Source organism: Vipera berus (genome assembly GCF_964194415.1).
Source record: "Vipera berus genome assembly, chromosome: 3".
NCBI lineage: Eukaryota > Metazoa > Chordata > Lepidosauria > Squamata > Viperidae > Vipera > Vipera berus.
Window position 1 is genome coordinate 20,830,145 of NC_138204.1, and position 27,124 is coordinate 20,857,268.

General features: G+C 38.2%; 1 protein-coding gene across 4 annotated transcripts in view; it reads left to right on the top strand.

The window, feature by feature from the left end:
• LOC308665922 (ubiquitin-conjugating enzyme E2 variant 1) overlaps positions 1-27,124 on the top strand; it is a 58,361-nt gene that overhangs the window by 19,731 nt on the left and 11,506 nt on the right. Inside the window, exons 3-6 of one of the 4 annotated variants that reach the window (XM_081324293.1) lie at positions 1,239-1,330; positions 2,939-3,083; positions 3,423-3,635; positions 4,318-7,704. In XM_081324293.1, coding sequence (XP_081180419.1) covers positions 1,239-1,330; positions 2,939-3,083; positions 3,423-3,635; positions 4,318-4,439 — 572 coding nt within the window. In that variant the 3' untranslated portion in view covers positions 4,440-7,704. Of the gene's footprint in view, positions 1-1,238; positions 1,331-2,938; positions 3,084-3,422; positions 3,636-4,317; positions 7,705-14,377; positions 14,420-18,017; positions 18,103-27,124 lie in introns of those variants that run through there. The other 3 variants (XM_081324296.1, XM_081324294.1, XM_081324295.1) reach the window with 3 other exon arrangements.

A 27,124-nucleotide genomic window follows, 5' to 3' on the forward strand; every position in this document is an offset into this window, starting at 1 on the left:
TGGTCGCTGGGGAATTCTAGAAATTGAAGTCCATTCATCTTCAGGTTACCAAGATTGTGAAACACTGCTTCATAGTTCAAAAATGAACACAATGCTGCTTTGTTTTTGAAGGTAATTTCAAGCTTTCATTGGGAAGAGACTCTATTATACTGTATGTATGCACAATAACTAAGGGCAGGATAAACTTTTAAGTTTTTAAGATCAACCTCCTTGGGATAAACTTAGCAGTTGTTAATCACCGTTTGGATAATGGGTGGCCAGATTCAATTAAAATCACATTTCTGTACCTCCCAATAGTCAATGTCTTATTTCCTGCACAATGAGCTTTCTCAACAAAACACGTATTTTAATCAGACCTAAATTATTTAGCCACTGATTTAATGAATCTTTTTTAAAATTGTTGCATTGTTGGTGGAAGTCTGTCACTCCTAACAAGCTCAAACCAGTTATTCATTGTCTGTGAAAGAAGTATGAACCAACTTAAAATTTATCCTAGAACCTGAATAGAATATAAGTAATAAATATCCCAGAAAAAGGTCATGGGAGATCGCTTCAATGTTGTTGTACCCAAAATGACAATATGTCTTTGAAGTCACCAGATCCCAGCTCAGAGGCGACTTTTATGTATAGTGTACTGTAAGGGCTATGAAAAATAAGCATGTATGTATGTTGCATTTTGAAAATGCTTATTTATACTTATGAATGCTTGTTGGTTATGAAGTTGGGAAATAACATCTTCCAAAAGCTTACTTATATATTGTACACAAAATAGACTGCGGTATTTTAATTGACAGTTTGGACTTTGCAAAGGCACATGGTTTGTGGTAATCAAAATTAAGGTGGTCTTTGATTTTAGCTTGATGGTTGGGTCCGTGTAGACCTGTAATTTTCCTGACAATATGGAAGGGCCTTGCCATTGTCATCTTCTAGGATATTGTTTTAGCTTTCCAGTCTAGCCTATTACCCTGATAATCCTTGGTGGGCTCCCCTACAAGTACTAATACAGCCCACCCTTGCTTTCCTTCTAAGCCTGTACATTACTCTATAAAGTTGACCAGATGCTGCTACGTGTTCAAATGGTTTATTTTGGAAAAACATCACCATTACTGGCTGTTATAAATATCTTGTCAAAACAGTACCTCTGTTTTATTGATATTCTTTAAAAATCACTATCATTGTATTGCTCCAAATGTCTAATACTTCCCTTTTCTATCCCTCCCTCCCCTTGTCTCTTAAAGTTGCAGGAGTCATTACTGCTGACTTCGTATCCGGTTTAGTGCACTGGGGAGCAGATACCTGGGGATCTGTGGATCTGCCAGTAGTTGGAAAGGTCTGACTTTTTTTCCCTGATATGTTTGTAGTATGTGTGTTGAATTCTATATAATTTGACTGAGCTGTTAAGTTTATTGCTTTCCCTATATGTAGAGCAGGGGTGTCAAACTTGCAACGTCATGTGACTTGTGACTTTTTTTTTGCCATTGTTGGCAATGGGGTGGGCGCGGTTTCGCTATGATGCATGGGCCAGCAGTTTGACACCCATGATCTGAAGCTTATTAGTTCAATATACTTAAGATAGATAATAGTTGATGAAAAATCTCTACTGGGGTTCACATACTGTGTTAAACCATAATGTGTCTAAGATTAGTTAAATTGTGCTAAACTATAATTGCCATAAACTACAGTTTATGAAATGGCATGTTATAGTGAAACCTCTTATTGAGTTAACCAAAGCTAAGCAAACAATAGTCTTAGAGATTAATGATGATTTATAACTAATCTCTTATTCGAATGTCACAGCAAACCTGTAAGTCAAGTATGGAAATGCAAGCACAAAGGGAGGAAAAGGAAGTGGGGTAGCCTTCAGCACCATTCACTAACCATTAATGTTTCATTGTGATATATGAACCAATCCATCATCAATAAAACAGGTTACTTTTGGGTATTTTAAAATAAGACAAAGATAAATTGTCACTTTTTGGCTGTTTTCACATAACATTCAGCCTTGGTTAGCATAACTAATTTAGTAAATAAGTAAGAGTTGAATTGGCATAACAAAACCACTTTGTTTGACTTTGCATAACATGCTAAGTCACAAACTAACAATCATATTTTACCTCAGCAAGTTTTGTGAATTTAAACTCTGCTAGTTAATATTGAAGCATCTTATTTAAGTGTTTTTTTATTAAAGTGTTTAGCTTGTCTATTGTTTATGACTTCAAAATAGTTCCAGATTACATTTTTGCTGTATTTCCAAGTTTGCTGACTAGTTTATGTTATTATATACTTTACTTAATTCTAATGCCAGTGCCTTATTTGCAGATCATCTCCCCCACATTCCAATTTTAATAACCTTGGTGCAATATATTAAGAGTAAAGCCCATATACATACAGTATTGAATTAAACATTCTAAATGGATAAATTAAGGAAAATCAAAGAGCTGTCTGTAGGATATGCTTTATGGCTAGCTTTTAATATTCCATTTATTTGCTTACATGGTATTCGTATTGAGGAGGTAAAGAGGTTACAGACTTGGGCTAATAATGTAGTACTTGCAGTAAAATGATAGTTAATATATAATCATTTCACACATTCAAATTTCAGTGCTGCTTTTAATTTCCTATGTTGCTTTAGATAACTTTTTTGCATATGGTATTTGCCCAGGGTAAGAATCCTGATAGGACAGGATGGTGGCTCTTCTCTGATCCACAAATCAGGTACATCTACTGCTGGGGCCAAGTTGGCAGTTCTGATGTCCCATTGATGGCACATACAAAGAGAAAGGGCTTTAACTGCCCCTCTCATTTTGATTTTTTTTTGACACTCCCCTTTAATTGTCTATTTAGGTATGTACATAAGTAGATCAGTAAAATCTGTGGATGCTAAGGCCTCATCTGAGCTAAAAACTAGTTTCATCTTTCTGTTTTTTACTACTTTCAGGCATTTATCAGACCTTTCAGAGAACATCACATTGATCCAACAGCAATTACCAGACATGACTTCATAGAAACCAATGGCGATAACTGCATGTTGACGATAGTTCCGCTGGCAAACATGGCCTACAAATTGGCTTCTTTATCTTCAGGTAAGCGGGAGCCCCACAGATCCATGAGGAAGCTAGACACAGCCTTCTAAAGAGTAGTGAGCAGGCCTCTGAAGACAATAGATTTAATTCTATGCACATTTCCAAAAAAAAAGGTTAATGAAGCTTTTCACCTTGTATATGGAGTAAATAAAAGTGCAAGGGTAAACAGCGAATAAAGTAGACAATTCTATATGTCTGTTATACAAATTGGAGTACAGTGTTACTTCTGATGCAAAAGTTCTTTATTAGAGTGAACTTATTATGCAGTTGTATTGTAACACGCAGTTTAGCTGCTGTTCAGTGAGTGTACAATAAATTCTGTATTCTCTTTATTTTTAGAAGCGTTACACCAAACATGTCCTTGGGAGTGCTACGTCTTTGCCCTGTCTGTATTTTCAACCTTCACCAACCAAATTCACAAGTGGTCTCATACCTACTTTGGTCTTCCTCGCTGGGTAATTTTTCTGCAGGACTGGCATGTTATCCTGCCACGGAAACATCACCGGATCCACCATGTCTCTCCACATGAGACATATTTCTGTATTACAACAGGTAAAATGAAGTGAAACTCATTATGTGGCAAAAATTCAATTTCTATCTAGCTAAGTAGCCTCCTTAAGACACAGATGAACTGGTGGATTTCTGTAAGGTATTGAAAAAGAAAACAGCCGAACGTTCTTGTTGTTGTTTAGTGTATGATTTCCTGTTCTATTCCATGTCCTCCTCTGGGCTCTGGCTACACAGATCAAAGACAGAAAAAAAATAATGGAAAATAAGAATTGACTAAAAAGGCTATTCCTACTAAACTGAACTGCTGTTCTCAGGTTCACATTCACTGTAAGTCATGGTTTATTGAATGTATTAAGTCTGATATGCTAAGCTTTAAACCATAGCTTATGGATTCACATGTTAACCCCAAACAAAATCTAGTGTGGCTTGATGTGTTTGAACTTGAGTTCAACAGACCTTTAATGTGTGAAGTTGGCCATTAAAAGTCTGCCATTCTAAATGGCTTTGGAATGCTCTTGTATGGATTTCAATAATCAGAGGAATAATTTCAAAACAATTCCAGTGTGAATAAAACTGAAAACTGCACCTTTCTCTGTTAAAATGACATCTTTATTTCTTACATTCATTTTATGTAATAGTATCTTAAAACAATTTAATTCAGTTACCAAAAATGCTGCTTGACAATTTACACTCACATATTACTCCTCTTCTATAATGTTTCTAGGCTGGCTGAATTACCCACTGGAAAAAATGAGATTTTGGACATTCATGGAGAATATCATTGAAGGACTGACAGGAGAAAAACCCAGAGCAGATGACATGAAATGGGCCCAGAAAATAAAATAACCCTTGCCAGGCTTCTGCTGTTGTGAAAACCTGTTGCCAATTTTTTTAAAAGAAAAAAAAAGCCATCAGCCAAATTAAAAGACTTGCAGAGAGATAATGGACTAAAGCACAAAGCTTTTTAAAAAGTGCTAACAGACTGCATTTAAAAGACTCACTTCTCAATACTTGAAAATGTAAATGGATAATTCTCGTCTTGTTACTGAGCACCTTCTATTAGCCACATTTGCTGATAATTGAACATTGTCATCCTTGACAGTCCAAAGCCATTAGCTGGAGACGGCAATGTACCTTCCTAGTAACATTTGTCATTGGCACGTTAATGTGTTGTATCAACATGAATTCCCACTCTGAAAATGATTTAAGGCCATATGGAATGGCAAAAAATAGCAAGCTAGCTCCTGGTTTTTAAAGTTGCTACCTGAGAATCGGAGGGAAAGGTATTGTCATCACTTTAATGCACTTAGTGTTTGGTGCATCCTTCCAGTTGTTTCACCTTGCTATCATATCAAGACATTGTCCATATGATGTGCAACAGAATATTTGGGAGTCTCACCTAGTTCATTAGCGTTACTTAAAGCTGACTGTCTCCTAAAATAAAGAAGTGTTCCATTCCTTGATATTTGAGCTGGCCATTGCTGTATCACCCTACAGCTAACTTTGTAGCAGTTTGGGATGGGAGTGAGGCAGGACAGAATTTGTGTTCTGCACAAATGTCAGACTTAAATTACTTCCATTGGATCATGTAGTGTTCAGTAATTGGTTTTATTCAGTATGATTCCTCTTCCAAAATGTTTAAAATAGCTATAGAAAATTGGTCATTGTCAAATTTGAATGTTAGAAAGATTATGTTAATGGTGTGTGCGATTAAGGTGCTTGCTCATTTCATGTAAATATCATAAAGCCTTAATTACTTCTTCGGTGTAACATGGAATAATAATTTTAATGTGATCTCAATGTATATAATTTATAACAAAGCAGTTCAATTATACTAATTGCATTTGTTAAGTCTTGTTGCCATTTTTGAGGGGAAGGGTAAAATTGCACCTCCAGGGGTTTTTTAAACAGCATATGCAAGTAAAATCAGCAGTGGGTTTTCTGTTTTCTATACAAGAGTGTCCTACAAAACACTTTCTATTTTTGCGATAGACTTCTGTGCCTTTCTAGGGAGATTAGATGGCTAATCTGCGTCCAAAATGCAACTGTTTCTGGCTGTATTTTTTTAATTTAAGAAAAAGCTTGCACATTCTTCCTCTTCCTTGTATGTTTGAGATTTTTCTATTTAAGAACAAATTTTTAACTTCACACCATGTCTTGCCTGGATAGCATTTTGCCTTTGGCACACTAAAATCTTAGTTTCAACAGAGAATACTAAAATTAACCAAATGGAAACTAAGAAAAGAGATATAATTAAAAAATAGACGAAGGCAAACAAAAGAGATACATGTGCCACCTCTGAAGAACAATCCATAGAAAAAGCAAGTATCACAGAGTCTCTCAACGTTACTGTGGTGGCAGGATTTCTGATTTAAGATTTTAAACCTTGGACAAGTTGAGTGTATTTCTTAGTTGGAACAGTCCATTTTTTCTTTTGGGGGTTGTTTTTTTCCCTTCAGGTCAGTGTTGATTCCTTTTGAATGCCTAAAGTAGTGCTTGCAGTTTTCTTGGGAAGGATTTTTAGAAGTGGTTTTCCCTTGCCTCCTTCCTAGGGCTGAGAGAGAAAGTGTTTTAAGGCGAGACTAGAATTCACAAGTCTTGTTTCTAGCCTTATGCCATAATAACAACAACAGTGAAGCATTTCAGTTTGTATTGTTCTGCTGAAACATAGCTTTTAAATTGTGGCTTTGAATTCTCTCATACTCTGCGTGTGTGTGTGTGTGTGTGTCTGTGAACGTGCACACGCAAGCTGGCTGGGGAATTCTAGAAGTTGAAGTTCTTACATCTTAAAAGTTGAAAAATGTTGTAGGGTATCACAGAATTTTGAAAACCTGTCCACATTCCCTTCTGCCCCTTAACACCATCCAAATCACAGCATGGTAATTTTGAGCCTTTTCCTTCTGCTTTCTCCTTTCCCACAGCTGAAATGTCATTTTCTTTCTTTGTTGTTGTTAGTTGCGAAGTTGTGTCCGACCCATCGCGACCCCATGGACAACATTCCTCTGACAACGTTCCTCCTGTGTTAGTAACTAGCAGCAATTCATGCTTGCAAATACTGGAACTTTCCCTTTTGCTACTATTTTATTCCATGGTCCAGAAATTCAGAGCAGTATAAATGAGCGTCAGATTACAGGGAAGAATAAAAAATTGGGTACATAGTAGACATTCTCCCTTTAGCCGTCCCAGAAAGCAAATTCCTGGAAGCCCATCTGGATCAGGTATAATGCACTCCCATGGAAGACTTTTTTCTAGACTCAGCCTTTTTTCTTCCAATTTAAGACGATGACTTCTCCAACCAGTATTGAAAAATATTTCTGGTCGTAATGAAATGTTTTATATTAGCTAGCTGAGAACTGACAGAAGTCACCTCTTCTATAGCAAAATTTTGCTCCACAACAACACAAGGTACACAATTATGATATGAGAAGATTCCCCCATGACCATCTGCAGGGTCAGCTTGGCTTACATGGGAAAAGCACTGAATGCTTCATTAAGTATCAGGTTTTATTTTGGAATATTACAGTAGACAGTAAAGTTTTGAACTGAATAACTGACATAAAGTCACACTAGTATTCTAGCTGATAAGCCACTTGGACCAAAGGCAGCAAAAGCAGCCAATCAACTACGTTGCCCTGGAAGTACTGACTGTACAAGAAAAGAATCACTAAGCCTAGTGCTCTGCTCGTGACTCTTGCCATATTGTGATTTATATTAATGCTTGCAAAAACCAACTGTGCAGCGTTGACTTTACAGAGGGCCCATTTTGAGTGCAAGATCAAGGGAAAGTCCGCAACTGCCCACTTCTTGCTTGAACATACATTCCGCCCACCCAAGACAAGTTTCAACATTTATACCCACCCACCTCTTTTTTTTTAAATCTACACTTTTAAATCTACACTTTCTTACAACATTATACTAAGGGAAGCAAATAGTTCCTTTAATTACCAAGTAAACTTCGTACGAGACAAGAATCTGAACTGGCACATCTCCAGGTCTAGTTGAAAAAAAACCAAGAAAACGTTCACACTTTTTTAATTGATTTCTTTATTTTTCTATTCTGACTTAATTATGTTCCTAAGTTTTACCTGCCACAATAAATGTTTGAAAGATCTGATAGATGTTTGTTTCATTTGTTTTAGAAATAATTATTTTGCTTAAATAATTTGCCAAAATAATTCTGTCAAAGTTGCCCTTTGTAAAGTACCTTTGGGACTCCACAGACATTTATCTAAAAAACCTAGATGTTTTCTGTTCATGCTTGGATGTCAGTTTCAAAGTTTATAGTGTTTTTTCCTATGATGTTGCTTATGTTACAATGATTTGGAATATTTCAAATTCAGAATCACTAGTATGAGCCTTGGTGGAGCAGTGGGCTAATGCCTCCTTAAGTAACACCAGCTGCCTGCAATTAGTGCAGGTTCGCATCCCACCAGGCTCAAGGTTGACTCAGCCTTCCATCCTTCCGAGGTAGGTAAAATGAGGACCCAGATTGTTGGGGGCAATTAAGCTGACTTTGTAATAATGCCGCTTGGGGGGTGTGATAAGCAGGCATATACATAGAATGAAGGCTACTGCTAAGCTTGTAAGCCGCCCTGAGTCTTCGGAGAAGGGTGAGATATAAATGGAATTAAAATAAAAAAATAAAATAAATAAAATATATAATTTTTCAGAAATATCGGGGAATGAGAGACCAAGAATTTAAGTCAGACTGTAATTAAAGTTCATTTCTAACCTGGTAGCCATATTGAGCCAGGAACGAAAAGCAGAAATTATACTGATAAATGAACAGTTCTTGCTGTCTCTACTGAAAGTCTCCCAACAGATTGTATTATTAAGGTGGTCACATAATGAGATGTTCAGACTAGATTTGGGACCTGGGATAGGAAGTGGTGGATGTTTGATGATCTTAAAGGTATAGTTGCAGAATGAAAGCTTTTCAGAAAGAAATATTTTCATATGTAATTGTCTTAGCTTTTATTAAGCTAGTCTTGATAAAAAAACAAAATAAGGGAATTCTGCACCTTTAAATTCACCTTTTCACTTTCTCAACTTGTCACAGCATCACTTTTAGGTAGATGAAGACACCTGCTGGTCAAAGATAGATATTGCACCCATAAAAACATTAAACATGGGAATATAGACATTCTTTGAAAGGGCTTGAATGTGCTGCTATACTACATAGTAAGTAACTCTAGAAAGACTCCCTAACTTTAAAAGAAGTTGTCCTATCAATTAACTATTGAAGAAAAACACGCCCCAAAGTAGTAACTGAAAAAAATAGAAATTAAATACATAATTCTGTATATCTGATTCGATATCAGTCGAACTGTAGGTGATCAAAAGCTGAAGCCAAGTCAGCAGCATGATGCAGCCAGGCAAAAAAAGGCAAATGAGGCATCCACAGGGGAAGTCAAGAATCAACATGGTGACTAGAACTACATGACTGAAGCCCCATCATTTACATGTGTTGCTGTGAGCAGCATATTAAAAAAAGATTGCTGCTCAACCACACAAGTGTAGCTTACCATTTTAATTTTTTTTCATACCCATACACATACCCTTAAAGGCAAATGTAATTTTAGACTGCACCCACAAGAGTAAACTTTCCAAAGCACAGGAAGGAATAGTTCCTCTATGCTCAGTATTGGTCAGACCTCACTTTGAGTACTGTATGCATTCTGGGCACCAAGCTCTAAGGACTAAGATTTAAATTTGTATTAATTTATGGGCATTGTTTAATCATGTTTTAATAATTTTAATTTTTGTATCTAGTTTTTATGTATTGCCCTGTTCACCGCCCTGAGTCCCTAGGGAGAAGGGCGGTATACAAATTAAATTAATAAATAAATAAATAAATAAATATTTACTAAAGAACATTAGATATATGTCCAGTTCACACACATTGATTCCAGGCACAGTATAAACTCCAAATAACCTCACCCTCTCATTGCAGCAACAAACACAAACCAGCCATTTGATCAGCTCCATATAAATCTGGGATCCCCAGGTCTGCTGACAGAACCTGGTTTTCAGGGTCTTCCAGAAAATTATCAAGGTGGGAACCAATCCTATCTCCTCTCGAATGCAGCAGACAAAATAATGGATTTGGATCCCAGTAAGGCAGTTTCCAGCTGAATGTGTGTTAAAAACTTTCTTAAGAGGAAGAGCAGCTAGCAATGGAATCAATGATTTATAGAAGTGGAATTGATCTCTTCATTGGGTGTGGTAAAGTGGATATCAATAATCTGTCAGGGATATTTTTTATTTGAATTCCTGAGGAAAACAGGAAGTCAAAATTCTGGCTTTCCCACTGAGGTTTTAACACAAGTGCAACTATAGCACGTAAACTGCTGCAGTTATAATATGTATGGGTTGTTCTATGTCAGTAGTTTTCTGACGTTCAGAATTCATTCTCCCTAGAGGGTTTCGGTAAGGATGATGGTTTACATTCCTTCCCCAGTGATATTACAGAAGAGCCCAGTACCCCAAAGATGGGGAAGTATGATCAAAAATTTTCAACCTCCCAGTTTTGCACTTGGACTACAGCAGGACTTCAGCAAACACCCTCTGAGATTCCATTTCTGCTAGAACAGCGGTTCCCAACCTTTTCTATACCCTGCACCTCTAGAACACTTCCGATACATTCTCGCACCCCTTACAAAAATAATAAATGCAGTTAAACAAATTTTGAATGACGTGAACATAAAAAAAAATAATTTTGAAACTTCTAAACCCAAGTTTTCGCACTCCCTGGAATATTGCCTTGCAACCCCCAGGGGAAGCAAGCACCCCCTGTGCTAGAACATACAAATCCCAGTTTAATTTGTATTGATGGTTTGGAACCGTATTCACTGGGAAAGTGGCCACTTTCCATAGGAATCAAGCAGCATCTTTTCTTTGTATACATCATTTTTTCTCAAACCATGGTATCCTCAAGATGTGTGAATTTCAACAACGGAACCCCACATACCTTCAAGTTGCTAGGCTGATAAGCACTGGTATATACCATTAGCAGATTTTATTGTCTTCTTAGAGCTCTCTTCCCTTGGCTATTTTGGCCCAATGTTGTTAATATATATATTTCCAGAGCCTTTTTAACATTCTGAGTAGTGCCACGTTTATTTGAACTCCTCTGATCTAAAAAGACTTTCTGACTGAGGTCATTAACCCAGACACAATCATGTAATTTTGGTAGCAACAGTGTGAAAGTGGTTTGCCTTTCTTCAGGATGTTTTTCTAACTTGGTCTGGGAAAACCTACCCACATAGATTTTGTAGCTAACTAGTTTTCAAACTAAACAGTTCTGTTTTACTTAGGCCTTTTTCTTTTTATTTGGAGATTAGCCAAGATCGACTAGGCACAGCCACCCACAGTGAACCTTCCCATCTACTTCATAGCAATCTTGAGAAAGTGGGGGGGGGCTTCATTTATGTCAACACACCCATCATGGAAGTATGTGGAGAATCCTTAAATAACCTCTGAACTTCTGTTTTAATGGGTCAGTTTTACTTGAATACAGAAAATTATTAATCCTGGTGATTAGGTTTTGAATGGAGATTTGGAACAGTGTTTAAAGACATCCAGCCAGAAACCCAGAGATGATGAGTCTAATTCTACCTTAGGCACAAAGCCGGCTGGATGACCTTGGGGCAGTCCCCCTCTTTCAGCCCTAGGAGGAAAAAGAAGGCAAAGGCAAATCATTTTATAAAAGTTCCAAGAAAATTGAAGATTTGTCCATGTAGTCACCAGCAGTCAATACTGCACAAAATTATTTTCAAGGAAGGGGACCCCGCTGCTTTCTCTCTGCAATGCAACTAATTATATCCACCCAAGCCAAGCCTTCATGTTTTATAGGTCTAGATTCAAAAGGTCTAAATCTGTACAGGTAACCTTCAACTTATGACCATAATTGAGCCCAGCATTTATGTTGCTAAGTGAGAAGTTTGTTAAATGAGGTTTGTCCCATTTTACAACTTTTCTTGTCACATTTGTTAAGTGCATCATGGCAGTTGTTAAATTATTGTTGTTAATACTACTACTAATAATAATAAGGTTGGAAGGCACCTTGGAGGTCATCTAGTCCAGAGGTCCTCAACCTTTTGGGCACCAGGGACCGGTTCCGTGGAGAAAGGTTTTTCCATGGACCAGAAAGTGTGTGGTTTTGTACACTGCCTGCATTCCACAGATGGGGCTTTGCTTGTTTGTGTGGACCGGTTGCTGGCATGCTGTGGCCCGGTACCGATCCACAGACCGGGGGTTGGGGACTCCTGATCTAGTCCAACCTGCTCAGGCAGGAAACCCTATATCATTTCAGGCAAATGGCTGTCCAATCTCTTCTTAAAAACTTCCAGTCTTGGAGCATTCACAGCTTCTGGAGACAGGTTGTTCCACTGATTAATTGTTCTAACTGTCAGAAAGTTTCTCCTTAGTTCTAGGTTGCTTCTCTCCTTGATTAGTTTCCATCTGTTGCTTCTTGTCCTGCCTTCAGGAGCTTAGAATAGCTTGACTCCCTCTTCTTTGCGGCAGCCCCTGGGATATTGGAATAAAGCTATCAAGTCATCCCACGTCCTTCTCTTCATTAAACTAGACATACCCAATTCCAGCAACCGTTCCTTATATGTTTTAGCCTCCAATCCCCTGATCATCTTTGTTGCTCTTCTCTGTACTGTTTCTAGAGTCTCAAAATCTTTTTTGCATCATGGTGACCAAAACTGGATGCAGTATTCCAAGTGTGGCCTTACCAAGGGATTGTAAAGTGGTATTAATACTTCATGTGATCTTGATTCTATCCCTCTGTTAATGCAGCCTAGCACTGTGTTGGCTTTTTTGGCAGCTGCAGCACACGGCTGGCTCATATTTAAGTGATTGTCCATAGGACTACCACCTATAACTGTACATTTGGGGTTTTTTGCCTATAAAACCTTACTTTTTTCACCATTGAATTTCGTTTTGTTAGATAGAGCCCAGTGTTCAAATCTGTCCAGATCCTCCTGTATCTTAAGCCTATCTTCTGGAGTTTTGGCTATTCCTGCCAGCTTGGTGTTGTCTGCAAATTTGATGAGTTCCCCATCTATCCCTGCATCCAAATCGTTGATGAAACACTGGGCCTAGAACAGAGCCCTGAGCCCCACTACACACTTCCCTCCATGTAGATGCAGTTCCATTGAGGACCACATGCTGAGTAAGACGGGTCAGCCAATTACGAATCCATCTGGTGGTGATGTTGTCTAACCCTCATTTTTCTATCTTATCAAGTAGTAGGTTGTGATCTACTTTATCAAATGCCTTACTGAAGTCCAAGCAAATTATATCCACAGCATTCCTCTGGTCCACTAATTTTATCACTTGATCAAAGAATGCAATAAGATTTGTTGTATTATTGTTGTTATTGTTTATTATTGTTGTTGTCAGTTGCCAAGCATGTGAATTTTGATCATGTGACCATGGGGATTCTGCAATGGTCTGTGAAAAATGGTCATAAATCACTTTTTTCAGTGCTATTGTAACTTTGGACGGTCACTAAACTGTTGTAAATGGAGGAATGCCTGTATTTCTCAACCTCAGAGGCTTTAGGTTTAGCACGTGTAAACTTCAACTCTCAGAATCTGTCAGGAGGCATGCCTGGCTGGAGGATTCTGACAGCTGAAGTCAAACATCTTAAAAGATTGTAAGACTGAGGAGACACTGGTCTTTTGTAACATACTTACTAGTAAAGGTAAAGGTTCCCCTGCACATGCGTGCTAGTCGTTTCCAACTCTAGGGGCCGGTGCTCATCTCCGTTTCAAAGCCGAAGAACCAGCGCTTGTCCGAGGACGTCTCCGTGGTCATGTGGCCAGCATAACTAGATGCCAAAGGCACACAGAGCGCTGTTACCTTCCCACCGTAGTGGTCCCTATTTTTCTACTTGCATTTTTACGTGCTTTCGAACTGCTAGGTTGGCAGAAGCTGGGACAAGTAACAGGCGCTCACTCTGTTATGCGGCACTCAGGATTTGACCCGCCAAACTGCCGACCATCTGATCGACAAGCTCAGCGTCCTAACCCACTGAGCCACCGCGTCCCATACTTACTAGATTTCTCAAATATGGGAATTTTGAAACCACTGTTTTACTTACGATCCAAACTTCATGTCCTTCAAATGCGATGGACCACCTTCCTTATTATCCACAGTCAACCTACCAGACTGGGGGAAACTGCCGCATTCTACAGAAAATACATTTTCATATTTTGTGTGCAGACATATCCAATGTGAAACTGGCGATGAGGAGAGGGGCTAATTTTTCTGCAATAATAAGACAGGCATTTCGCAAACCAACTAGAAATTAGGCTTTCAGGAAGGAAACTCTTATATTGGCTAATAGGTCGCTTTCGTGCTTCCTGATTTAGTATGCCAGCCTGGGCTCTACATCTCCGTAATTCAAGCTAGAGTGATTTACTCCGGCAGCAGTTTTTTTCCACCAATCTTTTTTTCTTCCAACCCCAACCCCCCCCCCCCTCAAAAAATACCCTTCTGTGGCTGCTCCTAAATTTTAACTGCCTACAACGGCTGATTAGAGATTGAAGCTTTCCCTCCCGGATGTGCTCGTTTCCAAATAGTATATCTGCACCAGAAAAACAAACACCAACTCAGAAGCGGAGAGGCTTTGGTCTGGATGGCCTGCGGCTGTCGCCTTTTCTTCCTGTCTTGCGCCCGCCCGCTCTCCGGCTGCCGCAGCCACTTGCCTTAGCCGCAGCAGCAATTCTCTTCCCGCGTTGAAGTGACGTAGGCGGTGGGGAGGGCGGGCTTGGAGCGACAGCGGCGCAAGATGGCGGCCACCACGGGCTCGGGTGAGCGGGGACCGGTAGTCCAGGCCAGCTTGGCCCGTGAGAGGAAGGCGCTCCTCGGCGGGGAGGGAGAGGGGTTTGGCAACTATGGCGGGGCTCGCTTCTCCTGCGGGGGGACGACTCAGAAGGCGTCCCCGCGGGCTCCCCACCAGCCGAGCTCGCCGGCTGGGTGTGTCTGGGGCCCGAGGGTCATGCTGCCATATATGGGCTGGAACCCATCTAGGCGACCGGCAGGGTGCTAGCAAGAAGAGACAAGGAAGTCTTGAATCTTTACCTCCATCTAGTGGCCAGCCGTGTTTTGACAGCCCAGGCGCGGGAGCCGTAGCGAGGGGCGGGAGCCTGTGGAGTCAGTATCCCCGAGGAATGGGTGAAGGGGCGATTTGGTTGAGGCTGGGCTGGAAGGGGGTGAGCAGCCTGTTGGTGTGGCAGGAGAGCCCATGGAGGGGGGAGATGGAAGGGAAGGGAGAGGGTCTGTTGGTAAAGGAACGATCAGAGGTGGAGAGAGTCTAAGGAAACCTCCTCCTAGGCCAGGGTAGGCAACCTCGGCTCTTTTATGACTCATGGACTTCAACTCCCAGAATTCCTGAGTCAGCGTAGCTGACTCAGGAATTCTGGGAGTTGAAGTCCATGAGTCATAAAAGAGCCGAGGTTGCCTACCCCTGTCCTAGGGAGACTGACAGGTTCCTTTAGTTGTAGAGCTGGTGGGTTTCAACTCCCATCATCCCCTGCTGTACAGATGATGAGAATTGGAGCTTGCCCATTTTACACCAGAAATTAGAAAAAGCAAGTGGTTGGGATGCGGGAGGAAATGTATATAAACTCTGGCAGCTTTTTGGAACTTCCATGTTCAGAAGCAGTGCATCTTGAAGAGTGGAGGATAAGGCCCAGATAATTGCCAGAGGCCTGTTTGCCTTCTGTGCCTTTTGATCATTGAACCCTGAGTTGCATATATTCTCCACTGCCATTACTTGAATGGCTTTTGAAGTTTAAGTCCTAATTGAATGTATAAGAGCATCCATTTAGTAAGATCTTTGTAGGCTCCACTAGTAGGAAGTTACTTTTTATCATGAGCCCAATACACTCTTGTCATTCCCAGCATCATAGAATCTCAGTTACCCTGAGGTAAGATGGGCAGCTGATAAATTTTATAAATAAATAAATCCTGAACTATGCCAAATATGATTTGGGGTGTGGGGGGGGCCCTGAGAGCTAAAACATGAAGAATAATTGCAGGAATTGGGTATGTAGTGTAGTGAAAAGAACTATGGGTGACATGATAGCAATGTTTCAATATTTGATGGGCTGCCATAAAAGAAGAGGGGGTCAACCTATTCTCCAAAGCACCTGAAAGCAAGACAAGCAATGGATGGAAAGCGAACAAAGAAAGAAGCAACCTAGAACTAAGGAGAAATTTCCTGACAGTAAGAACAAGCAACCAGTGGAACAGCTTGCCTTCAGAAGTTGTGGGTGCTCCAACACTGGAGGCTTTTAAGAAGGGATTGGACAACCATTTGTCTAAAATAGTATAGGGTCTCCTGCTTAAACAGGGGATTGGGTTAGAAGACCTCCATGATCCTTTCCAACTCTGTTATTCTGTATTCTGCAAAAGTGATGATCCCCTAAAACAATCCAGTGTTTTAGATGTGAATTATACATGCTTGTTATTTAACAGATCTATGATTGAAGAAATGATTGCTGAGGGAACCTTGTAGCTGGATAGGATTTCGACCTTGGTTGTCTGTGTTCAAGCCAAGTTTTTAAATACCACTGTTTGCTTTCAGTTGGCTTTAAGAAGACTTTACAGTCTTTGCTGGCTTGTTGTAAGCAACAGAGATTATGAGGACAATCTGGAGACTGTCGAGGTGTTTCCAAACAGGATTTCTATTCTACAACTGCTTATTACCATTCACTGAATTTGATGAGAGTTTGAATAGCATTATATTCCAGTTATAACTTGCGACTTTCCCATAGCTTTTCATATCTCCGTTTATTATTACAGAAAATGTAGAGATAAAGAAGAAGTAGCTAACTGATATATTTTGCTAAGCTTGTAAGCCGCCCTGAGTCTTCGGAGAAGGGCGGGATATAAATGGAATTAAAATAAAAAAAAATAAATAAATAAAAAATAAGCCACATGGTGGGGTGGTTCCTAGCTTGATTAGGAAAGGATTGTCTCTGGGGAAAGTACGTAATTGCTCAGGTGGGTAGATACTGCCAGTAACAAATTTATTTGTGTAGAAATTTTTTTCCAATTCAAAATTTTCCAGGAAACCTACATCTTTGTCTACAACACAAAGTTATAAACATTATTGCCAGAAGTTGTAGTGATGGCTTAAAAGGATATTAGGCAAATAAATGGAGGAAATTGTCCAGTATGTCTGGAGAATCAGATTTGGACAGCATTGATGTAGATCACGTGATATTCTTAATAATTCTTAATAGGGTATCAATGAGTTAATGGGTTCAGAAAGGGCTGATGCCAAATAAAATGTTGAAAAACTCGTTCTACATAATACTTCATAAGAGTGAGTAGCATTTTTTTTGGCAAATTAAAAGCTTCCATCCCTAAAATGGAATTTTCTTGTGTTCTGTTGAAAAAGTGACCAAAGAGGTTTGGGTTTTGAGAGCTCTCTATGGAGATGATTGTTTCAAATGAGAGGGTAAAGGATAAATATATTTCTAAAGCAAACATTTTTAGTAAAAAAAAGCATTCTGTAGCAACCCCAGTATCTTTGTCCTGATGTCTATATAAGTGAAGTGATAAGAAATGCTAACACATTAATTATGCAGTCCTAGGAATGTTGACTCATAAATCCCATTTATTGAGAATTTTTTTTGTGAAAGTTCACAATGATTCAATCCTTTATTCATCAATATTAATATAGATAACTGGCTTCTATGAGATTAGACTACTGTACTTGTCCATTTAGGTTAAGACTAAGTATTTTAATTAGTTGATTGTCCCTAGAGTCTAAAGCATTTATTTACTATCTGATCCAGCTGGAATCTCTCTGTACAAGAAAGGTGCCAAATCATCAAGCTGTAATTTATCCAGTAGCTTGCCTATGCTGGGGCAGTAAAGGAAAGAAGCATCTTTTAGTGTAGGAATCTGATGTACTGTATCTTTAGAGGAAGTAGCTATTTCTTGGTCTTCATTTTGGAGGACATGATTGGTCATAGACTGGAACACATCACATAAATTGGAAGAGAAAGAATATCTAGGTCACGTTTGCTAATGATATGCATGTACCCACTAGAACAGGTAACAGATCTTTCACTTGAGCTCATAAAAATTATTCTCTTTCCTGCATTTTAGTTTTCAGTTTGAAATTTAAAACTGCTCTTTATAGTCTATTTAGTGACAATTTTAAATAAAAATCAAAAGATAAGTACATTGCATTTAATGTTGATTTAACTGCTTTGTTGTCAAAGCAGTCTTGGGCCACTTTAGATTTTCTTTCCCCCCTGACATGAAGGAAATCAAGAATTGTCTCATCCTGTATTTTGATAGTAGTAATGGGGTGATGCCTGACATTTTTGTTATTTGATTGTATTTATAGTGGACCTGTTGAACAATACAGCAAAGACCAATCTGGATATCAGTGAACATTCCTGCTTCCAACTATTGGCTTACCTTGTCCCCAACAACCCAGCCAGAAAATAGTCGTCCATGGTTTGGTTTAAATGTAATATGTCTGATTGAAGCTGACTTATTGATTTGATATAGCTATCTTTGCATTGCTTGTATCTGATAAGTCATGCTTAGGATGTATGTTATCCAAATGCATGAAGTTTTTAATTAATTCCAAAATCATTTTGTTATATCACTGAATATAATGTATTCTCGAACACAACCAAAATGGCTGTTCTTTAATTTTACAATAAAGTACTATTCTTCAGAGTTCAGTAGAATAGTATGTTCAAATCCTTCTTTGGCTTGTGCACTACTCTGAAGTTGTATTTGCACACTGTTTGATAATCGAAAGCCCCACTGACAAAGGAAGTAGCATACCATCCTAAACCTGTATGAACTTGTCTGAATGCTAAGATTAGCTATGGAAGCCTTCTCTCATGTGCCTGCCAATTAGATCTGTCAGATGAGTAGGGACAAAAGATAGGATCTGCCATCCCCTTAATTTGTTCTCAATCCTTGGAGTTTTTATTCCACTGTTTTCTCTGTTATATTTTAACAGACTTAATTATTATTTTTATTTGTATCATGTTTTTAGTTTGTTGTATTCTATACTTTTATTTTGTAAACTCAGAATATTATCTTTTAAAAGGGTATAAAATATTTATGATAAAGTTACATGACCATATAGATATTTATTACATTTGCATCTTCTTTTTCATGGATTTAATTCCTTCTATCGTTATAATTCTTGAGAAAGAGATAAAATGAGATACTGTTAATGGCCAAAGGCATGCTGGTTTTTTTTAAATTCAGATCCAGTATTTTAACCACTGTATCATACTGTTTCTCAGGTTTCTCTATCTGAGCAGATAATTCCCTTCCAACAAAAATATATAGCAGCAATAGCAACAATTTTTGAATTAGGAAATGAAAATTTTTAAGTTAATTCATAATACTACTGTTGTTAGTATCAGCATTCATTTTAGCAGTTTGGAAATAGTTCCATTGATCTGGTCAAATGTCCTGTTTGGAAGTTGTACTTTAGGAATGTCTTGCTACAAACCTACTGTTTCAGCAGCTACATTTGAAACACTGAGATCTTTATTTTTGACCTTTGTACCAGCATATTGGACTTCGTTCTTGATACAACAACTTTGCGTTACTGGCCTAAAGCTATAAGATGGGGCAGTGCACTATACACTATCTTGGATACTGATTTATGATGCAGAAAGACTTACGCTTGGTCTGTTTCATAAAATATTCTGATATGGGAATCCCTTCCATCTTGTGAAGTCTTGATTGATTAATTGATTATGTGCCATCAAGTGGGGATCAAGTCTTAGAAATCCGTAGATAGATTTTCTCCTCGGCAGTCTGTCCCTGACCTAGTCCTCTACTGCTTCCAACTGCGCACCCATTGTCAGTCTAACAGAGTCCACCTACCTTATTGCTGGTCTTTCCTTCTTCTTTTTCATTCCACTTTTCCCAGCATTTGAGACTTCTCTAGGGAGCTCTAGGCCTTTGGATAATGGGTAATTTTTTCCTGGTCATTTGTGCCTTGAGTGGGAACTCTGGGTCCATTTGTTTGATGATTCGTTGGGTTTTGTTTGTTTTTGGGTTTGTTTGGCTTTCCACAGTCTTCTCAGGAATTTTCTTCAACACCAAAGCGTCAAGATTCTTCATATCTTCCTTCTTCAAAGCTAATTTTCACTTACACCGATTATCACAGGAAACACCATGGCTTGCACAATTCTGATCTCTTTAAATATAGATATCATAGAATCTGAATATATTTTCCAAGGTCTTCATGGCTGCTCTACCAAGTGCTAGCCTGCAATGTATTTCTCGACTGCTTGTTCCTTTAATGTTGATGGTTGATCATAAAAGGCAGAAACTATCCAGTTTTCAACATCTTCATTACCAATTCTAAGACTGGTTGTTCTACCTGTTGTCATTATTTCAGTCTTCTTTGTATTTAATCTTACTCACATTTATTCACTGTGGTCCTTGACTTTCATTAATAGAGCTTGCAGATCCTATGCATTTTTAGCTATCAGATTAGTACAGCTTATTAATGTTTGTTCCTTCAATTTAAAAACCCTACGAGTAAACCTAAAGTTACAGCCATTCATTTGGCTACTGTTTGAAGTTACAGTGCATTGAAAAAAGTGGCTTAAAAACTGTAAGATCTTTAAAAAGTATAAGGATCTATTGCAGTGTTACTCAACCTTAGCAATTTTCAGATATGGAGACTTCCAGGACCTAGAACTCCCCAGCCAGTCCGCACTTCTGAAAATTGCTAAAGTTGAGAAACACTGCAATAGATCCTTACTTTTAGGACTCTTGCAGCATTCCCAGTGTCACCTGATCAGCATTCAGGCACTTGGTAACCAGCATGTATTTGTGACAGTTCCTTCCTTTACTTAACTGCAGTGATTCACTTAATAACCATGGCAAAAAAGTTGTAAAATCAGGCATGATTCACTTAACAACAGCCTTGCTTTAGCAATAGGAATTCTGGTCCTAATTGTAGTCTTAAGTCGAGGACTACCTATATTTTCTTTTCCAATTTTACTTCCATTAAAACATATTCAGCATATAGTTTGAATAAATAAGAGGAGAGAACGTGGCCTTGTCCCATTCCTGTGCCACCCCAGAGCTAATCTGTTTTGTCGTGCTCTGTCCTACTATGGATTCCTTACAATGATGTAGGTACTTATTCTATTCGCAGTTAGAAAATAAATAATAGGCTTATAGATTTGGAGTTAATTGCCACAAGTTAATTGTGGGTTTCTGACAGTCACTCAGATTAAGATGTGGGTGTTCTATTATCCTTTGTCATAATTTCATTTTGTTTCACTTTTGTTTTGCTTTCCCTCCTTTCTGGGTTATACAAAGACCAGGGCAGGTGTAATGTAAAGTCCCCTTTTGTTTCTTTTGTTTCTCTTTCTTGGAACAGCAAATGTCAATCATTGTAGCAGCAATAGATGTATGGTCAAATCACTGACATTTTTTAGCTAGTTTGTTTACTCTGCTTGAAACCACATAGTAAAGTATTGGTGATACAGGCTTAGTAAAGAACATAATTTAAAATCACTTCATACAGTAGGCTGGAGATCTCTGCTAGATAGACTGTTGCTTTCTTATGCAGATAACTGATTGATCATTGCTGTCAACAGGAGGGAATGCACATTATAAATTATTCTGTGATACTGTGGAAGGTAGGGAGAAAGAAAAACATATTCTGTCCCCTGAATTACATTCAGGATTCAACTTAATAGAAGAATGCTTGATGGTTTGGTTTACTCCATATTTGGAAATGAATACCTGATGTGTATGTATCTTCTAAATTAATTATACAAATTAGAATTCTTCCAGTTCTCCATTTCTCTGAGTCTGGCAATTAGAAATCGAAAAACGAACATTTTAGGATAAAATACGGTAGACAGAAAATATTTTGTCATAAGCTTGTATAAAATTGTATTTTATGAAAAAATTATAAATGTTATATAGTTTTTATAAATGTAGATTATGGAAGCAGATTGAGTGGTTAACATCGGCAGATGTTAAATTAGTAGATGCCAAAAATATTCTAGTATTTCGTTTAAATTATATTTTTATTATACAATATTTGTAACATTTGACTATTACTTTCAAGATTCCATTTATTGATCACAATAAAACTGATTAGTGTTTACAAGTTGATTTGTTCAGAATGCTTTTGGATGGAAAATTTTAGTGCATGATCAGTAACGCTGAGTAATGTTTTGGTTGCAAAGGCAAAAAGTGTTTCAGAGCACACTGGGGCACTTATTTTGCACCTGTCCACAACTACTTAAAGCAGCTGTGCTTTTTCTAGGGACCACCATAGCTCTCTCCACAGTTGCTGCATGATTGCAAGGGGAGAAAACCACATATGATATACTATAAGGAGTGACACAGTTTCCTGCCCTTGGCACATATCTGAAACACTTCTTTGCCTTTGTATCTGAAGTGCTACATAGCCCTATTAACCAGCTTTTTACTGCAATATGCTCTTCATGGATTGTATCAGTAGCATCATCAACTTCACTACTTGATATGGTCCTTTAGAAAGTGGAAGTAAACACTAGGCAAAAGCCACATGAAGTTTGAGGTTCTAAGCTCATAGAATTCTAGGTAACTTCCTGTTCAGATCCAGGCCTGCTTAGCTTCAACAAGGTTCTTGAATCAAGTGCCCTCAGACATACAAAGAAGGAAGCTAAGCTAAATGATAAGCATCTTCAGGCAGCCTTGTCTCCATTTGTATACTTGCTAAGGGAAAAGACTGGGCAATAAGGGAGGCCAAAATTGTAGATCTTAGATTATCTGTTTCTAGTTTTGAAAGGCTGTGTAATCGTTGCTTTGTTTCAAAAGCTTTGCTCCGTTTGTCTGAGAAATAATGAAGGAATATTAAGAACCATAAGGAGTGTTTGGTGCCCACCAGATTTTATTCTGTTCTGATTCAGTGCTTTGAAAAAAGCCTAGTTTCATTTAAACTGAATTAGAAATTTGCCTCTCCAACCAAGGCATAAGTATGATTTGTGTTGACTAGCATTGGAAAATTATTGAAGTCCATAATTCTTTTACTGTTTAACAGAATAGAGTGATATTTGCAAGCCCAGATTCTTCTTGAGTGACAAATCTTCTTCAGTTTTGACGGGGGGGGGGGGAATGTACAAGCACTAGAGCTAGGTTTCTTTAAATTCTTACTTTAATGGAAGTGCTTATAATTTTATTTTTGGGGAAAAATAACTTTATTGGTAGGCATAATTGTTTTTATGATGACAAATGCTGACAAGTTTCAGATGAATAGATGGAGATGGGTTTTGTGCGAAATGAATGTTTATAACTTTGATGTAGTTTAAAAAAGTATTATTTCCTAATCCTTATTTACTGGGCAGTGTCTCTGAAAACTGTAGGAATATATAAAATTCCTTTCATAGAAAATAGTGCAGAGATGCATTTCTGCCTTCAAAAGACACTAGAGAAAAATTGTCCTGATGATTTATCTGGGAATTATGGAGCCTAAAATAGTGGTTCAGAACTGGAGGCCACATCCTAGAGCAATAGTTCTCAACCTATGGTCCACGGACCCCTGAGAGACAGCGATGACATCACAGGGGGTCTGCGAAGTCTTGAAGAAATGTTACAATTTAAATCTTGAGTTAAGTATTTAGATCAGCAAACCTTGACAAAGCAATACCCAAAGGATCAAACAGTTTGAATTTTATTGCCAACTTAACATTTATATTGGTTAGTAGAGCAGAATAATGTTTTAGTCCAACTTTGGGCAGTGAGCAATTAAACATTAAATATTTAACTGCTTTGTAGGCTTTTAATGTTGTAGCTAGGCCTATAACTCAAGCAAGCATGGCACTACCAAAATGTAAATTTGCACCTTTTTGTTGAAATAACAATCTTGCCAAGTTATATTCTGTTCGTGTTCCAGTAAAGCATTAATATACACATAAATCTTCTGCAAGTCAACTTCAAGATCCGTTCAGCCCTTGGGCTGTATAATAGCTTTTTTTAATGTTAAGACAGGCGATTTTCTCTGGTTATTCTCAGGGATATGTCTTCTGATTTAATTTTGGATTCTTCCCTTTTCATGTATAGTCATGTTCTTGGCAGACATAGCTTTCTGTTGTTTTTAAAGTACAAAGATGTGGCTTTTGTTCCAGGTCCAACAAAGAAGAGATCTCCCAGATTTTATATCAAAACTTCCTAGAACATTTAGGCAGGAAAAATCAAATGCATAGGTATAGTATAGGTGGTACCTTGCTCAATAGTAGTAACTGTGAGAGGGATCTCAGAGTCTTAGTAGACAATCACTTCAATATGAGCCAGCAGTGTGCTGCAGCTGCCAAAAAAGCCAACACAGTGCTAGGCTGCATTAACAGAGGGATAGAATCAAGATCAAGTGAAGTACTAATACCACTTTACAATGCTTTGGTAAGGCCACACCTGGAATACTGCATCCAGTTTTGGTCACCACGATGTAAAAAAGATGTCGAGACTCTAGAAAGGGTACAGAGAAGAGCAACCAAGATGATTAGGGGGCTGGAGGCTAAAACATATAGGGAACGGTTGCTGGAATTGGGTATGTGTAGTTTAATGAAGAGAAGGGTGAGGGGTGACATGATAGCAGTGTTCCAATATCTCAGGGGCTGCCACAAAGAAGAGGGAGTCAAGCTCTCCAAAGCACCTGAAAGCAGGACAAGAAGCAATGGATGGAAACTAGTCAAGGAGAGAAGCAACCTAGAACTAAGGAGAAACTTCCTGACAGTTAGAACAATTAACCAGTGGAACAACCTGCCTCCAGAGGTGGTGAATGCTCCAACACTGGAGGTTTTTAAGAAGAGACTGGACAGCCATTTGCCTGAAATGGTATAGTGTTTCCTGCCTGAGCAGTGGGTTGGACTAGATGACCTCCAAGGTCCCTTCCAACTTTATATTATTATTATTATTATTATTATTATTATTATTATTATTATTATTATTATTATTATTATTATTACTTTAGCCCTAATATTCCTATTACTATGAAGCTAGGAAAAGAATAAAGGCATGCAAAAATACATTATTTTGAACCATTTTAAATCTGAAATTTTGCAGAACTGTTTTTCTTTTTTTTTTTATTAAATAGCTTTTTTATTTAAATAGCTTGATGGCAGCAAATACACATCTGCCCTCTTTGGAATGAAAAAAGAATGATCTTGGCAGTGTTGTTAGCTATGAGGGATGCTTGCACTGTTGTTAACTCTGGCTGGCAGAAATGGTTCTAATTGTTCCTCCCAAGCTCCAGAGCTTGAAAAATTATGCCAAGGTGTTTAAAAGCTGCAAATTATTCAAGAGAAGTGTTCCTGGGATAATTTGTGGAGCTATAATTTAGCAAGTAAGGCAGAAGGTTTTCTCACTCACTCTGTTATCCCTACATTACTCTTTTTTCATCTTTCTTTTTTGTCTAGTGAACTATTAAAGTGAATTCAGGTAAATTCTGAAGTAGTCATTTGTAGAGAGATTTTGAAAAGGCTGTTTGTATTTACATTAAGGATCATAGGTAATTCCTACAGCTAGAAGACCTACAGCTCAGTAGTACAGCACTTGATTTGCATGCAAAAGGCTGGTCTTTCTCTATGGCATTTCAGATAAGCAAATAGAATCTCCATTGAGAGGTATTTCCATCCAGATGAAATAATAGTCTAAGATAAATCACTGCCAGTTTAATATATTTGGACCTCCTGGATATCTTTATTGTGAGGATCTTGAGTTCTGGGTAATAATAAGCCATCCAAATGTTATTAGGAAAGAGACTAGTAAGTGCACACTTGGCAGTGTTCAACAATATATTGTAGCAATTTGTCTTGTTTTTGAAACTCTTAAATTTACTTTTTTTAAAAAAAAGAGTCCAGGGAATTGGAATTTAGTCATGTGTACTTTTTCCTATATTAATATAATTCACAGTGTTGTAGTGGTGGAGAAAATAGGAGGGAGGTGTGTTGGATATGCTCTTTACCTTGAGTTATTTCAGTAGCTGTGTATCCCAAGTATCTTCTGAAAATGTTCAGAAGACATAAAAAGACTCTTAAAATAGCTGTGCCAAGTCTCTGAAAAGTTATGGTGCCTCAATCATTTTGTCATTTCATAACCAACCCCCCAGTAGTTTGCAATATCTAGAGGGCCATAGATTGTACTTCCTCACTTTATACATTACTGATCTCCTATTTTTTATGCTTGTGCCTCACTTAGGAACCATTAAATAATGAGTAATGCTCATGCAGGATGGCTTAAAGTCAATACAGTCACAAAATTATATCATTTTTAAAAGCAGTAAAATTTAACACAGTGTACATTAAAATAACAAATAGAAGTTACCAGAAGCCACTTACTGAAGAAAGAATGACAGTTAAATGGAATCTGAGCCCTGCTTAGGATAGCCTAAATTTTAGCCCAAAATGTTGCAATAAGATCTCAGCATCTTTGAGACATATTGGGACAGTTCAAAATGTGTGTGTGTGTGTGTGTGTGTGTGTGTGTGTGTGTGTGTGTGTGTTTAAAAAGAAAATTAAAATGTATTTGGAAAGATGGCTTCAAGTTAAATATGTATTTTAGTCCATTCCAATATCAGGCTTTGTCAGTTTTAATGCAAGATTTTATTTTGAAGAAAGTGTAATTTCTTAGCAATTTAAGTGCAGAGAAATGAAACTTGCTGGAGAGTTAGAAAGTGGTAATTGAATAGAATCAAAGGTGGGAGAGAAGCTTTATACTGGTAAATGAGGAGAATATGAAATTGGAGAGGTGGTTGTGTGAGGTTTTCTGCTGATAATGCTGGTATTGACTTTGACTGACCTGTCAGAAAATTACTGCAAATGAACCATACCCTTTGACAGCAATATGTCCACTAGTGGAGGGTGAGGTAAATGGATGGTATCAACACAGTCACTTGAGGAAAAAAAGAAGCATCTTAGCCACTACTGATATCAGTTTTGCAATATGTAAAGCAGCAGCTGAGCCAGAATTCTGGATTATAGGAGTTTGTTTCTGGCCCTTTGGCAATTGTCACACTGAGTGAGAAAAACAACAGCAGTTACCCTATGAGTGATTTGAATAGCTCCCAAGCAACTAGTACTAAGGCTTTCTAGTCAATTTCAAATTGCTAGTCATTATCTTTAAAGTCCTAAAACACACAGCATTGGGATATGTCAAGCTGTGCCTTGCCAGAATCAAATCTGCACTTATGTCATCGAAAGAGGGCATGTTGAAAGTCCCCGACACCACCACCACCACCCCGTCCCCCAATGAGGTTCATGGGTATGAGCTTCTTTCAGACAGTTTTTCCTTCGAGCAACTTTCTGCTCCTGGAGATATGTGCAGACTCTACCTTGCTAACTAATCCATCAGTACATCAAGCCTGTATTGTTTCAGCAAACCCTTGGCCCCTAATGGTCCTAACTGCATGTATTTCTGTACGTAAAATGAATGGGATGAATCGTAAATATTGCATTTAAAGAGATAGGAGCTTCTCGGTATATGTGAAATACTAGCTGCAGTTC